Source organism: Lithobates pipiens, unplaced genomic scaffold (genome assembly GCF_037356315.1).
Source record: "Lithobates pipiens isolate NorthernLeopardFrog02 unplaced genomic scaffold, aLitPip1_a1.2 Scaffold_16, whole genome shotgun sequence".
In the NCBI taxonomy this organism is placed as follows: Eukaryota; Metazoa; Chordata; class Amphibia; order Anura; family Ranidae; genus Lithobates; species Lithobates pipiens.
The window spans coordinates 260,948,325-260,961,151 of record NW_027507748.1 but is presented as its reverse complement, the minus strand read 5'-3'; the positions used below and the strand labels follow the sequence as shown (position 1 = coordinate 260,961,151).

Below are 12,827 nucleotides of genomic sequence, written 5' to 3'. Positions count from 1 at the left end.
TGTCTTGCCACTCTACCTCATAGCCCAGACATATGAAGAATACTGGAGATTGTTGTCACATGTACGACACAGCCAGTACTTGCCAGATATTCCTGCACTCCTTTAATGTTGCTGTAGGCCTCTTGGCAGCCTCCCTGACCAGTTTTCTTCTTGTCTTTTCATCAATATTGGAGGGACGTACAGTTCTTGGTAATGTCACTGTTGTGCCATATTTTCTCCACTTAGTTATATAGTAGTTGCATAATAGGCAAGGTTGAAAAAAGTCCAACCTATGTGTGTGATTTTATGTCAGTATTACATTGTATATCCCTGTATGTTGTAGTCGTTCAGGTGCCTATCTAATAGTTTTTTTGAAACCATCAATGCTCCCCGCTGAAACCACTGCCTGTGGAAGAGAATTCCACATCCTAACTGCTCTTACAGTAAAGAACCCTCCATGCAGTTAAACCCCTTTTCTTCTAATTTTAGTGAATGGCTGTCTTATTAAATTCCCTTTTGGTGAAAAGCTTTATCCCTATTGTGGGGTCACCAGTACAGTATGTGTACGTTGAAATCATATCCCCTCTCAAGTATCTCTTCTCCAGAGAGCGCAAGTTCAGTGCTCATAACCTTTCTTCATAACTAATGTCCTCCAGTCCCTATATTAGTTTTGTTGCCCTTCTCTGGACTCTCTCCAGTTCCAGCACATCCTTCCTAAAGACTGGTGCCCAGAACTGGACAGCATACTCTGGTGCGGCTGGACCAGTCTTGTAGTGTGGGAAAATTTGTTTTATCTCTGGAGTTAATCCCCTTTTTAATGCATGCCAATTATCTCTTTGCTTCACTTCCAGCAGCTTGGCATTGCATGCCATTGCTGAGCCTGTCATCTACTAGGACCCCAAAGCCCTTTTCCATCCTAGATTCCCTCTGAGGATCTACCCCAAGTGAGTAGTTTTGCATCCATATTTTTGCCACCCAAATGCATTATTTATAATTTTTCTACGTTAAACCTAATTTCTCTATCATTCATTGATGGACACAGCATCTCTTCTTGACCTTAGGGTTATATCGCCCCCTTTAGGAGAGGACTAGGCAGAAAGTGTTAGAAACAGCAACACTTGCACAGTACTGCCCAGGGGTGGTCCTACTGGCTATAACCCCTCACACTGCATCCAGCAGCTTAGTTTTTTTCTGCCTAATGTAGGCGAAGGACCCTGCTGGTGTATAGGGAACTTGGACATAGAGAGCACTGTGAGAAAAGCCATAGGCGGGGTGTGCCTTCTGAGCCCAGGGAAAAGGCTTCAGTTAATCGATTACCCTTTAGCGTCAAACTTTGATATTTACGAATCTCCATAGGCGACATTTTATAAGCCTTTATTGGTTACCGGTTCAGAGTTGCTCAGGAGGTCTGGTGCTAGAATTATTGAAGACCTCCTAGTCTACGGGCAGTCCCTAGAACAGATTAGAGTAGATGTAGGCAGAGTGATCTTCACTCTTGAGTCCTTGGGCTAGATAGTGAACTGAGAGAAATCTTCTTTGCTACCATCCCAAATAAAAATCTTCCTGGGATATCTGGTGGATACTGGGACTTTTCTGGGAACTTTTTCTCCCAGAGGAAAAACGGTTAAAGGTAGTTACAGCAGTCTCCTCTTTAATGGAACCCAGGGATTGCTCTCGCAGGCAGATTATGAGGGTATTAGGTTTGATGATCTCAGGTATTCCAGCGGTTCCCTGGGCTCGGCTCCATTCCAGGGAGCTGCAGATTTTCCTTCTATCCTCCTGGGACAAAAAGAGGGAGGAGTTGGATGAAAAGGTGTCCATTCCAACAAATGTAAGTGCCTCTCTTAATTGGTGGCTGGGTCAGGACAGGCTCATGTTAGGTTGCCCCTGGACCCAGTGGAATCCTATAAAGATTACTACCGATGCAAGCGCTTGGGTTTGGGGTGTTCACTTGGGGAACCTCCAGGCACAGGGAGCCTGGACTCCAACCCAGGTGAGGACCGCCTCCATCCACAGGGAGCTCCTTGCTGTGGGTCAGGCGTTAAAGGCCTTCGGAGGCAGAATTCTGGGACTAGAGGTAAAAAGTCCTGTTGGACAACGTGGCAGCTGTCTCTTATCTGAACGGTCAGGGTGGCACCAGGTCCAGAAAGCTACTGTATCAATCCTTGGATGTTCTAAATTGGACCAAAGAAAACCTTCGGGCCATATCGGCGGTCCACATAAAAGGAACCGTCAGTGTGGTGGCAGATTTCTTAAGCCGACAGCCCATCCACCAGGGGGAATGGGAGTTGAATCCAGCATACCTTTCTCCAGATAGGTCAGATGTTTGGAATTCCGGACGTAGACCTTTTTGCCCATAGAGGGAACAAAAGGGAGCGTTTTTTTCTCTCTCAACAAAGAGGGGGGGTCGCAGGGAGTGGATTCTGTCTCAGGCCTGGGATTGCCACCTAGCAATATGCTTTTCCTCCACTAGCCTTGATACCTCGAGTCCTACAGAAGTTGGTCCATTCAGAATGCATGCTGATTCTGATGGCCCATGGTGGCCAAAGAGGACATGGTTGGCTACCCTCAGAAAATGGTCTGTTTCTCCTTCATTCCGTCTTCCGCCCAGGCGGGATTTCCTTCTACAAGGGCCAGTCCTCCACCCCGATCCGGGGTTCTTCAAATTGACAGCATGGCTCTTGAGAAGGAGATTCTCAGAGACCAGGGATGCTCTGAAAGGGTAATTGAGACCCTCCTTGGCAGCCGGAAACCGGTCACCAGGAGGATCTACTAAAAGATTTGGAATCGTTTCTCTCACTGGTGCCAGGATAGGGAGGTTTCTAATCCTTCGGTACCAGTGGTGCTTGAATTTTTGGAAGAGGGGGTGGATCAGGGGATTGCCCTGAACACCCTGAAGGTACTGATAGTAGCCTTGTCTGTGTATTTTTGGACCAGAGGCTCGCCCTAGAGCCCCTGATTAAGAGATTTCTACTAGCAAGGGAGAGGTTAACCCCTGTTGGGTTTCATGGTGGGAATCTATCAATCTTAACAGGGGTTCTGAAGGCGTATATGAAAACTTCTTTTGGGCCAGCTCAGGAGATCTCGGTTAAAAATTGGTTATGCTTAATTTGGCTTTTTTACTGGCCATCACTACAGCCAGAAGGGTAGGCGACCTGCAGGCCCTGTCAATTAAGGAGCCTTTTTTGTTGGTACTTGAAGATAGAGTGGTTTTGAGACAAGACCCATTATATGTTCCCAAGATCACATCACAGTTTCATAGATCTCAGGAGATCATTTTGCCCTCCTTTTGTGAAAATGCAAAAAATGAGAGAGAGGAAAAATTTAATTTATTAGATGTCAGGAGGTGTTTGCTGACATACTTGGATAGAGTGAAGGATTTCAGGAAGTAGAATCAACTTTTAGTTCTATTTAGCGGCCCTGGAAAGGGAGAGCAGGCATCTAGATCTGCTGTGGCTAGGTGGATTAGACAGACGATAGGATTGGCCTATGAACAGACAGGTTCTCCAGTACCAGTTAACCTTAAAGCCCATTCAACGAGATCTTTGGTGGCCTCTTGGGCAGAAAGAGCTGGGGCCTCAATAGAACAGATCTGTCAAACAGCCACATGGGCGAAGCAGGACACCTTGAGGCATTTTAGAGTGGAACTGCTATTGCCTCAGGATCTGACGTTTGGAAGATAGGTCTTAAAAGCGGTGGTCCTGCCCTAAGGTAGGCTTCGAACTCCTTATCCATCCTCTCAAGTTGTGCTGTCCTGGAAGATGACTAGAGAAAATTGACAGTTATTTACCGATAACTGCTTTTATAGGATATCTTCCAGGAGAGCAGGCCTACTTCCCAGCCCTAGGTTAATATAAGTATTACAGGAAGAGTTTCTCTCTGTCATCTGGATAACCTATTACTTTGGGAGAACTGAGGTGTAGGGGGAAGGGAGGGGCCTTTTAGCCTCGTGTGTTGTGTGTTGATTGTGTTTCCTGTCAGATGGACCAGTCGTCTCTCAGGTTGTGCCGTCCTGGAAGATATCTTAGAAAGGCAGTTATTGGTAAGTAACTGTCAATTTTTTTTTCCATCCACATAACTTTCCTCTGTTTAGTTTGATGTCTGTAATTTCTCCCCTTTCGTTCATCTAAAATGCCACCCCTTTGCTTAATCCTTTTAGTGCTCTAAAACTGCACATTTGCCTCACATTTAATGCAGGCCATTAACATAATGAAGCAAATGCACAATATACATGACATTTTCATGAAAGAATTGTATTGTTCAGAAATCATGTAAACTATATATTTGATTCGAACAATAAAAAAAAAAATCATGGGAAAACACATGATCAGATGTTTATTTTGAACAAATTATCATTTGAAATGGGTTTATCAGTGATCTACTGCAGTGTTTCTCAACATTTTTTCCAGTCGGGGTGCACTTGAAAAGTATTTTCAGTCTTGTGGCACCCCTGTCCAAGGCTTGGTTCACATTATTGTGTCGCAGAATGTGTGCTCGTTCCTGACACAAAGACAAATTATCTGCTCTTTAGGGGTGTCATTAGTTCTTAAAGTGATTGTAAAGTTTTTTTTTTTTTTCCTATAAACATAACAAACATGTTATACTTTCCTGCTCTGTTGCAGTGGATTTGCGCAGAACAGCCTGTATCCTCCTCTTCCATTCAGACTCTGAGCCCCTACCTGGCCCCTCCCCTTCTCATCTGATTGGCTAGCTGACTTTGACAGCAGCAGAAGCCAATGGTGTGGGGGCTGCTGCACACAGAAGGCTTTTTATCTTAATTTATTAAAATAAAAAACCTTCTGCTTATACAACCCCTTTAATGGTATCCCACACATTTGCAAACGTGGGGTGTTTTTGATGCCACGCAATTAAAAAAAAAAAAAGGTCAGGGACTTCTTTCCTTGCATTTCTACTGGTAGGGCAGCCCATTGAAATTAATGGGCTGCCCTACACGCAGCACGCAACAAGGGTTTGTTTACATGTGCGGTTGGAGGAGCAGTAAAAGCATGTGGTTAAGCTGTTTTTACCACCCCAACTTCTCCCCTTTTTTTTTGCAGAAGTTGCAGCTGGGTGGTGTACACATGTTGTGCCTACAGCTGTAGTTATACCCAGGGTTAATGGGGCTGCACTGCAACCACCCCCAACTGTGTGCATTGCATGTGGTTGTGGTGTGGTGATGCTGCATTTACTGGGTTAAAACAGGTGGTGAGGAGGGAACATCTTGCCTTGTGACTGTCAAATGCCCCTGAAAAGCTATTTGCGCACGGATTGCTTTTCAGAAGAGCAGCAGTCCTTGATGTTATGAACAAGCCCTAAAAAAATCAGTTCTAATAGTACAGGAATAGGGGGGTCAGGATTAAAAGTAACATACGTACACACATATCAACACAAACGCACATACACACGTACAGATATGTGCACAGACAGATACATGTATACACGTACACAAATACAGACACATGTACACACGTGCGCACACACGTAATGTACATGTATACACATGAACGACCCGCACATGCAAATACATGTACCCACACACAAACACCTTTCAAAAGTTCTAGTAAAGTACCTTCCTTCACACAGCCGGGTACTGCACTGTAGGTGGAGGTAGAGAGCACAGCCCACTCCTCCCTCCCTTTTTACTTTCACTTTGCTGAGTCTGACCAAACTCCCTCCCAGTGCTGATGTACAGTTCGACTGGGAATCGGGAGCTAAGGTGTTCACCTGACAGTCGATCTCTACCATGATCCCACGGCACCCCAGTTGAGAGAGGCTGATTTACAGTTCATAGTTCCATATATGACCACCATTGAATCATTATTTGTGACTTAGCCAAGGTTGTCTTCATAAAGAGTGTGTCCATTTAGTTATGAAATATGTAATGTAAGTGAATTAAAAAATAAGGAAATAAAAAGGGGAATATACCTTTCACTTTTTGCCTTATGTTGTCTACTTGCAGGTCTCTTTTCATGGCATCCTTTGTTCATGGCTATTGCTGTAAGTATTATGTATACATTTTATCATTCTAATTTTGTTGTAATATTTTTCTTGCATGATACCAGTATCCCACATTTTATAGTTATAGTTTATAAGGTTGAAAAAAAGCCACTACTCCATCCATTTTAATCTGTGTGATTCCTATTCTCTAACGATTTCCATAGCCCTGTATATTTTGTTTCCTGAGGAAGACATCTAAAAGTTATTTGTAGTTAACACTCTCGGCTAGTACCACTTCCTGGGGACGGAGCTCCACATTTTTACTACTTAACATGAAAAATCCTTTTTGCAAACTGTGATCTGACCTCCTTTCTTCTAGCTTCAAATCATGGCCACACATCCTCTTTAGGCACCATAGAGTAATAGTTTATTACAGTTTATGAAGTCACCTGCATATACTGCTTAAGCACCTCTTCTCCAGAGTGAATAATTGTTATGTGTAATCGATCCTCCTAGCCGAGGTCCTCCTTTCCCCTTAGGTTTCATCTGTTGCCCCTGTAGTCAGAACTGAGTGATCAAACACAGCTGATTACTCAATTTTCCCCCTCTGCTTTGAGCAGAGAGCTGCGACTGTCGGTCAGCAGATTGGTTGGGATCGTTCCAGAACGTGGACCGGCTCTGTGATGTCAGCCAGCTGTAGGCTTCAGCCCGCTGTTGGCTGAAAATGGATCACAGGAGTGCAGAACAAACTGGTCAGAGATTGCGGACAAGATACAAGAGATCAATGCAGCCTCAGCAATGCAGCATCTGAGGTATCAGTGCACAATAAGAATGGTCAGATACAGGGATCTGACCTTTCTTATTGTGCGCCGTTACCTCAGATTCTGTGAGTTGCTCCTTTAGCTGTCTCAGCGTGGTTTATGATTACAATATTGCACTATGTTGCCCTTTTTTCTTTTTTTTTAAAACGGAATATCGGATTGGAGGAAAATCTCAATCTGTTCCTTGCTGTTTTGGCTAGATTATATAGAGTAATTGTCAAAGTGTGAGAGCACTGAAAATTGGTCTGGTCACGAGGGCGGTTTAAGAGGCCAGTTAAGTGGTAAAAAAAAAATTCTGATCACTTTTTTTTATTGCTGTCACAAGGGATCTAAACATCCCTTGTGACAGTAATAGGTGGTGACAGACATTCTTTATGGAGGGATCAGGGGTCTAAAAGACCCCAAATCCCTCCTTTGCACTTAAAGCGGTAGTAAACCCGCACATTTTTTTTTTTTTAAACCTGCAAAGCAAAAGGCATAATGAGCTAGTATGCACCGCATACTAGCTCATTATGAAATACTTACCTTAGAACGAGGCCCCGACATCTGGCCCGATCCACGCCGAGGGAGCTGACATGCTCCCTCAGCGTTTCTTCCGGGTATCGCGGCTCCGGCGCTGTGAGTGGCCGGAGCCGCGATATCGTCACTCCCGCGCATGCGCGCGGGAGATTTCAGTCCGGCCGCTCGGCCGCTGCCGGATTTTGACGGCGAGAAACCCCTTGTGCGCATGCGCCGCTGCAGTCAGCGGCGCATACCGAGGGGAATATCTCCTAAACCGTACAGGTTTAGGAGATATTTTTTTTACCTACAGTTAAGCCTTATTATAGGCTTTCCTGTAGGTAAAAGTTAAAAATGTGGGTATACAACCACTTTAAAAGTATTCAGATCGCCAAATCATTTTTTTTAACCACTACAATACAGGGCACTTTTGCCCCCTTCCTTCCCAGCCCAATTTTCAGCTTTCATCGCTCTCGCACTTTCAATGACAATTGCGCGGTCATGCTACACTGTATCAAAATGAAATTTTTATAATTTTGTTCGCACAAATAGAGCTTTATTTTGGTGGTATTTATTCACGACTCCGTTTTTTATTTTTTGCGATATAAGCGCAAAAAAAGCGGAAATTTGGGAAAAAAACTATTTTCTTTTTTTCTATTTTAAAAGAAATCCAATAAAATCGAATTTTGTCATAAATTTAAGCCAAAATGTATTCTGCTAATTGGTTTGTGTGATCACGGACATATGTACGCAAATGATCATGTACAGATGTGTGCAGGTGATCACGTACATATGTGTGCAGATAATCATTGGAACATGTGATTTTAGTGGGACATATGTGGGGGACATGTGTTTTTTTTTATTTGGGTACATGTCTTTTTATTATTTGGGGACATGTGTGTTTTGGGACGTGTGGTGACGTGTATTGTGGTGACGTGTGTATACACTGTGTGGTGATGTGTGTATTACACTAGACTGGTGATCAGTTAGTAAACAGCTGTAAAAACAGCTCATACTCACTGATCACCAGCCGGCTGCAGCGATCTGCTCTGCTCTCCTCTCCTCTCCTCAGCGATGACTTCTGTGTGAGGAGAGGAGGAGCCGATTGCCTAGCAACCGGCTGGCTGTTTACATCACGTGACGACCGTGATTGGACACGGCCATCATGTGATCAGGAGGGCCAATCACAGAGCCCTCCTGCCGATCTGAGATGTGCCGTGTCCGGGTTGACACGAGCACATCGGGATCGTGCCGCTGCGCGGGCAAGCGCGCGTGCAATCCCCCTTCTTCTGAAGGACGTTTCTGAACGTCCTATCAGAAGTAGAGAGCTCTCACCCGTATATGTACATTGGCTGGGTGGGAAGTGGTTAATTTTAAAATCTGCACTATTGGCAGCCAAGTAAACCAGGAGTGACATTGCTGCCGGGATTTTGCATCAGAGACCTGATCAAAGGGGAGGGGGGGGGGGGGCGGGGAATGATGACAGACATCCCCTCCTGCTCTTTTTGTATAACAGCCGAAAGGCTTTTAGCTGCAACTGTTGTCATCACTAAAAAGCCAACTTCTGGCTCTAAAAAACGGTGCAGGCATTACCCCGGGTTAAAAGAATCCCTTGGAGGACCCCAGGTCACCAGAACCAGTGTCTCCATTGGAAGATTCTCCCTCTATTATTTTTTGGGGGACAACCCAAAATTTTGGATTTTCTTTTAGTTTCACTTTCAGTGATGGTTAAAAGGACACATAGAGTGAATCTACTTAATGGTGACACGGAAAACATAAATCCCTCTGCACTCTACCCAAAGCTTAAAAAAAGGGTTGCCTTTAGTTATACTTTTAAGTTTCTGTAGTTTTTTTTTAAACATGGTTGTTAACCACATAGAGTGCCTTGCGAAAGTATTCGGCCCCCTTGAACTTTTCAACCTTTTGCCACATTTCAGGCTTCAAACATACAGATATAAAATTAAAATTTTTTGTGAAGAATCGCCAACAAGTGGGACACAATTGTGAAGTGGAACGAAATCTATTGGATATTTTAAACTTTTTTAGAAAATTAAAAAACTGAAAAGTGGTGCGTGCAAAATTATTCGGCCCCTTTACTTTCAGTGCAGCAAACTCTCACTCCAGAAGTTCAGCGAGGATCTCTGAATGATCCAATGTTGTCCTAAATGACTGATGGTGATAAATAGAATCCACCTGTGTGTAATCAAGTCTCTGTATAAATGCACCTGCTCTGTGATAGTCTCAGGGTTCTGTTGAAAGTGCAGAGAGCATCATGAAGACCAAGGAACACACCAGGCAGGTCCGTAATACTGTTGTGGAGAAGTTTAAAGCTGGATTTGGATACAAAAAGATTTCCCAAGCTTTAAACATCCCAAGGAGCACTGTGCAAGCGATCATTTTGAAATGGAAGGAGTATCAGACCACTGCAAATCTACCAAGACCTGGCCGTCCCTCTAAACTTTCAGCTCAGACAAGGAGAAGACTGATCAGAGATGCAGCCAAGAGGCCCATGATCACTCTGGATGAACTGCAGAGAACTACAGCTGAGGTGGGAGAGTCTGTCCATAGGACAACAATCAGTCGTACACTGTACAAATCTGGCCTTTATGGAAGAGTGGCAAGAAGAAAGCCATTTCTCAAAAATATCCATAAAAAGTCTCATCTAAAGTTTGCCACAAGCCACCTGGGAGACGCACCAAACATGTGGAAGAAGGTGCTCTGGTCAGATGAAACCAAAATCGAACTTTTTGCCCACAATGCAAAACGATATGTTTGGCGTAAAAGCAACACAGCTCATCACCCTCAACACACCATCCCCACTGTCAAACATGGTGGTGGGAGGATCATGGTTTGGGCCTGCTTTTCTTCAGCAGGGACAGGGAAGATGGTTAAAATTGAGGGGAAGATGGATGCAGCCAAATACAGGACCATTCTGGATGAAAACCTGTTGGAGTCTGCAAAAGACCTGAAACTGGGACAGAGATTTATCTTCCAACAAGACAATGATGCCAAACATACAGCAAAATCTACAAAGGAATGGTTCACAAATAAACGTATCCAGATGTTAGAATGGCCAAGTCAAAGTCCAGACCTGAATCCAATCGAGAATCTGTGGAAAGAGCTGAAAACTGCTGTTCACATACGCTCTCCATCCAACCTCACTGAGCTCGAGCTGTTTTGCAAGGAAGAATGGGCAAGAATTTCTGTCTCTCGATGTGCAAAGCTGATAGAGACATACCCCAAGCGACTTGCAGCTGTAATCGCAGCAAAAGGTGGCTCTACAAAGTATTAACGCAAGGGGGCCGAATAATTTTGCACGCCCCCCTTTTCATTTTTTTATTAAAGTTTCAAAAATCCAATAGATTTAGTTCCACTTCACAATTGTGTCCCACTTGTTGGTGATTCTTCACAAAAAATAAAAATGTTATATCTTTATGTTTGAAGCCTGAAATGTGGCAAAAGGTTGAAAAGTTCAAGGGGGCCGAATACTTTCGCAAGGCACTGTAGGTACCTTTGGTGAAACATCATTATTGTTACCATTTAGGAAAGCCATAGATGATCTGATTTTCTTTCTTTTCACCATGGGTGGAAGAAAAGAAAGTTCTACCAGCGGGGAACCTTCCTGGCTGGCAGAACATGATTACTGCTAGCAGCCATAGCCATGGACAGTAATTGCTTACAAAAAAATCTGACAGCCTCCCCATAGAATCATAGATGGATTGAATCATGGCCGGTCCCTGCTGAACCAGCCAAGATTCGATTCATCTATGGCTGGCTTAAAACACTCAAACCTACCTTTTTCATCTGTATAAATATAGGAAAAAATGGCTTAAAATATAACTAAAAATATGGAACCAACCTCTCCTGATTATAAACAACGTGCTGCTAGCCCAATAATGTATGTAACAAAAAGCAAAATACTCTCCATGCCTTATATGCAGCTTACAAGTAATGAAAAATACTTGTGTTAAGTAAAAATTATTGTTTTTATTTTCAATGAGTAAAATTGCATCAATGAAAGCAGCAATAACAAAAAGGAAAGGGGATGGGACGGGGAACATGAAAAAGGAGGAACAACCAGAAAGCTCTGGTGAACACAAAAATAAACATATTAGATGTCTATATAACCAGGGCTGAAACAACTAATCGATTAATTGACAACTAGTCGATTATGAAATTAATCAATTATTTGACCAGTAACATAATGGGGTTAAAAAAAACTAAAATGAGCCCTTTATAGTACAAAAAGAGCAAATTGCTACTGTAACTGATACTTTCACAGTTCTACAGTAAAAAAATCAACCCATTTCAGTAGTGAGCATTTTCTTTTTTTGTAATATAAAGGGCTAATTTTTTTTTTTTTTTTAACCCTATTATGTTACTAAACATCTTAGACCTGGTTCACACCTATGTGATTTTTGGTGCTTTTTGCAGAAACGCACTACAGTTCATTTACATGGTTTCCTAAGGGACACAGCTATGCTTTATTCAGCCGCTGTGTATTTGGAAAGGGTCAGGGACATTTTTGTTTTAATGCAAAACTGTGCTTTTTTGGGTTTAATATACTTCAATGGAGAAGCTACAGAAAAGCATGTAATGCGTTTTTGCAGCAATTTGTGTTTTTTTTTTTTTTTATCTGCCCAAAACTAAAAAAAAATGCAAAAACGCAAATCGCAGCAAAATCACGTGCACAAAAAATCAAAACACAAAGCAAAAAGCACTGCAGAAACAGCCACACGCATCAATTCTCAGACGAGGCTATTCAGACGAAAAATCTTTGTACATTCGCTGAATGAAAGAATGCTGTTTGAAATTTTCACGTTTTTAACATTCTGTTTTTAAAATGAATGTAATTTCTGAACGAAAACCACATAGGCTGTCTGAAAATTCCTTTGACCAAGAGGTTTTTTATTTCTAAATTTTCCCATCACTGTGGTTGAAAATGAACGTCGATTTGATCCCACTAACGATTAGAAAATCGAACAAACATTCTTAAAATTAAATATTTTTTGAAGGAAGACATTGTTTTTTTTAATTTATTTAATTTTTTTTAAATAAAACAAAATTGACCTCCGAGTCTGATATTTACCAGATTCACCCTTTAATAGAGTTTATATGCTCTAATAGTATATACAGTATCTCTCCTCTTATCGTATATACAGTATATCTCTGCTGTCTGTTGTTCTCAGAGTGATTTAGATATTTTGCTCCCTAACCATATAGTTGGTTACTTATATTTACCACTGCATAGAGATATTTAAGAATAAATTGCCTTTTTTTTTAAAAACTTTACACAATAACTAAATTATACACCACACTTTTTTTTAAGGGTAGTAACCGATTAATTGACACAATCAGCTAACTAAGTTGCACCACTATATATAACATTTTGTAAAAAGAAATCCACAAATTGTATATCTGTGGATATTACTGTTTAGAGTAACTCCAACACGTTTCAATCATAATTTTGTATACAATCTTCTTCAGGGAGATACAGACATCTATAACATATATTAATACAGAATATTAGCAATATTGACATCAATAACATCATCATCATTGGGAATAAAGAGCCTGTATATGCAGGAATTC

The 12,827-nt window shown here is 42.2% G+C and overlaps 1 protein-coding gene across 3 annotated transcripts in view; it reads left to right on the top strand.

Annotated features, from left to right (window-relative positions):
- The window catches only part of CYB561D1 (cytochrome b561 family member D1), a 90,950-nt gene that overhangs the window by 39,779 nt on the left and 38,344 nt on the right, over positions 1-12,827 (top strand). For all 3 annotated transcript variants that reach the window (XM_077481343.1, XM_077481342.1, XM_077481344.1), the window contains one exon: positions 5,939-5,976. In XM_077481343.1, the coding sequence (XP_077337469.1) occupies positions 5,939-5,976 (38 nt within the window). The remainder of the gene's footprint in view (positions 1-5,938; positions 5,977-12,827) is intronic.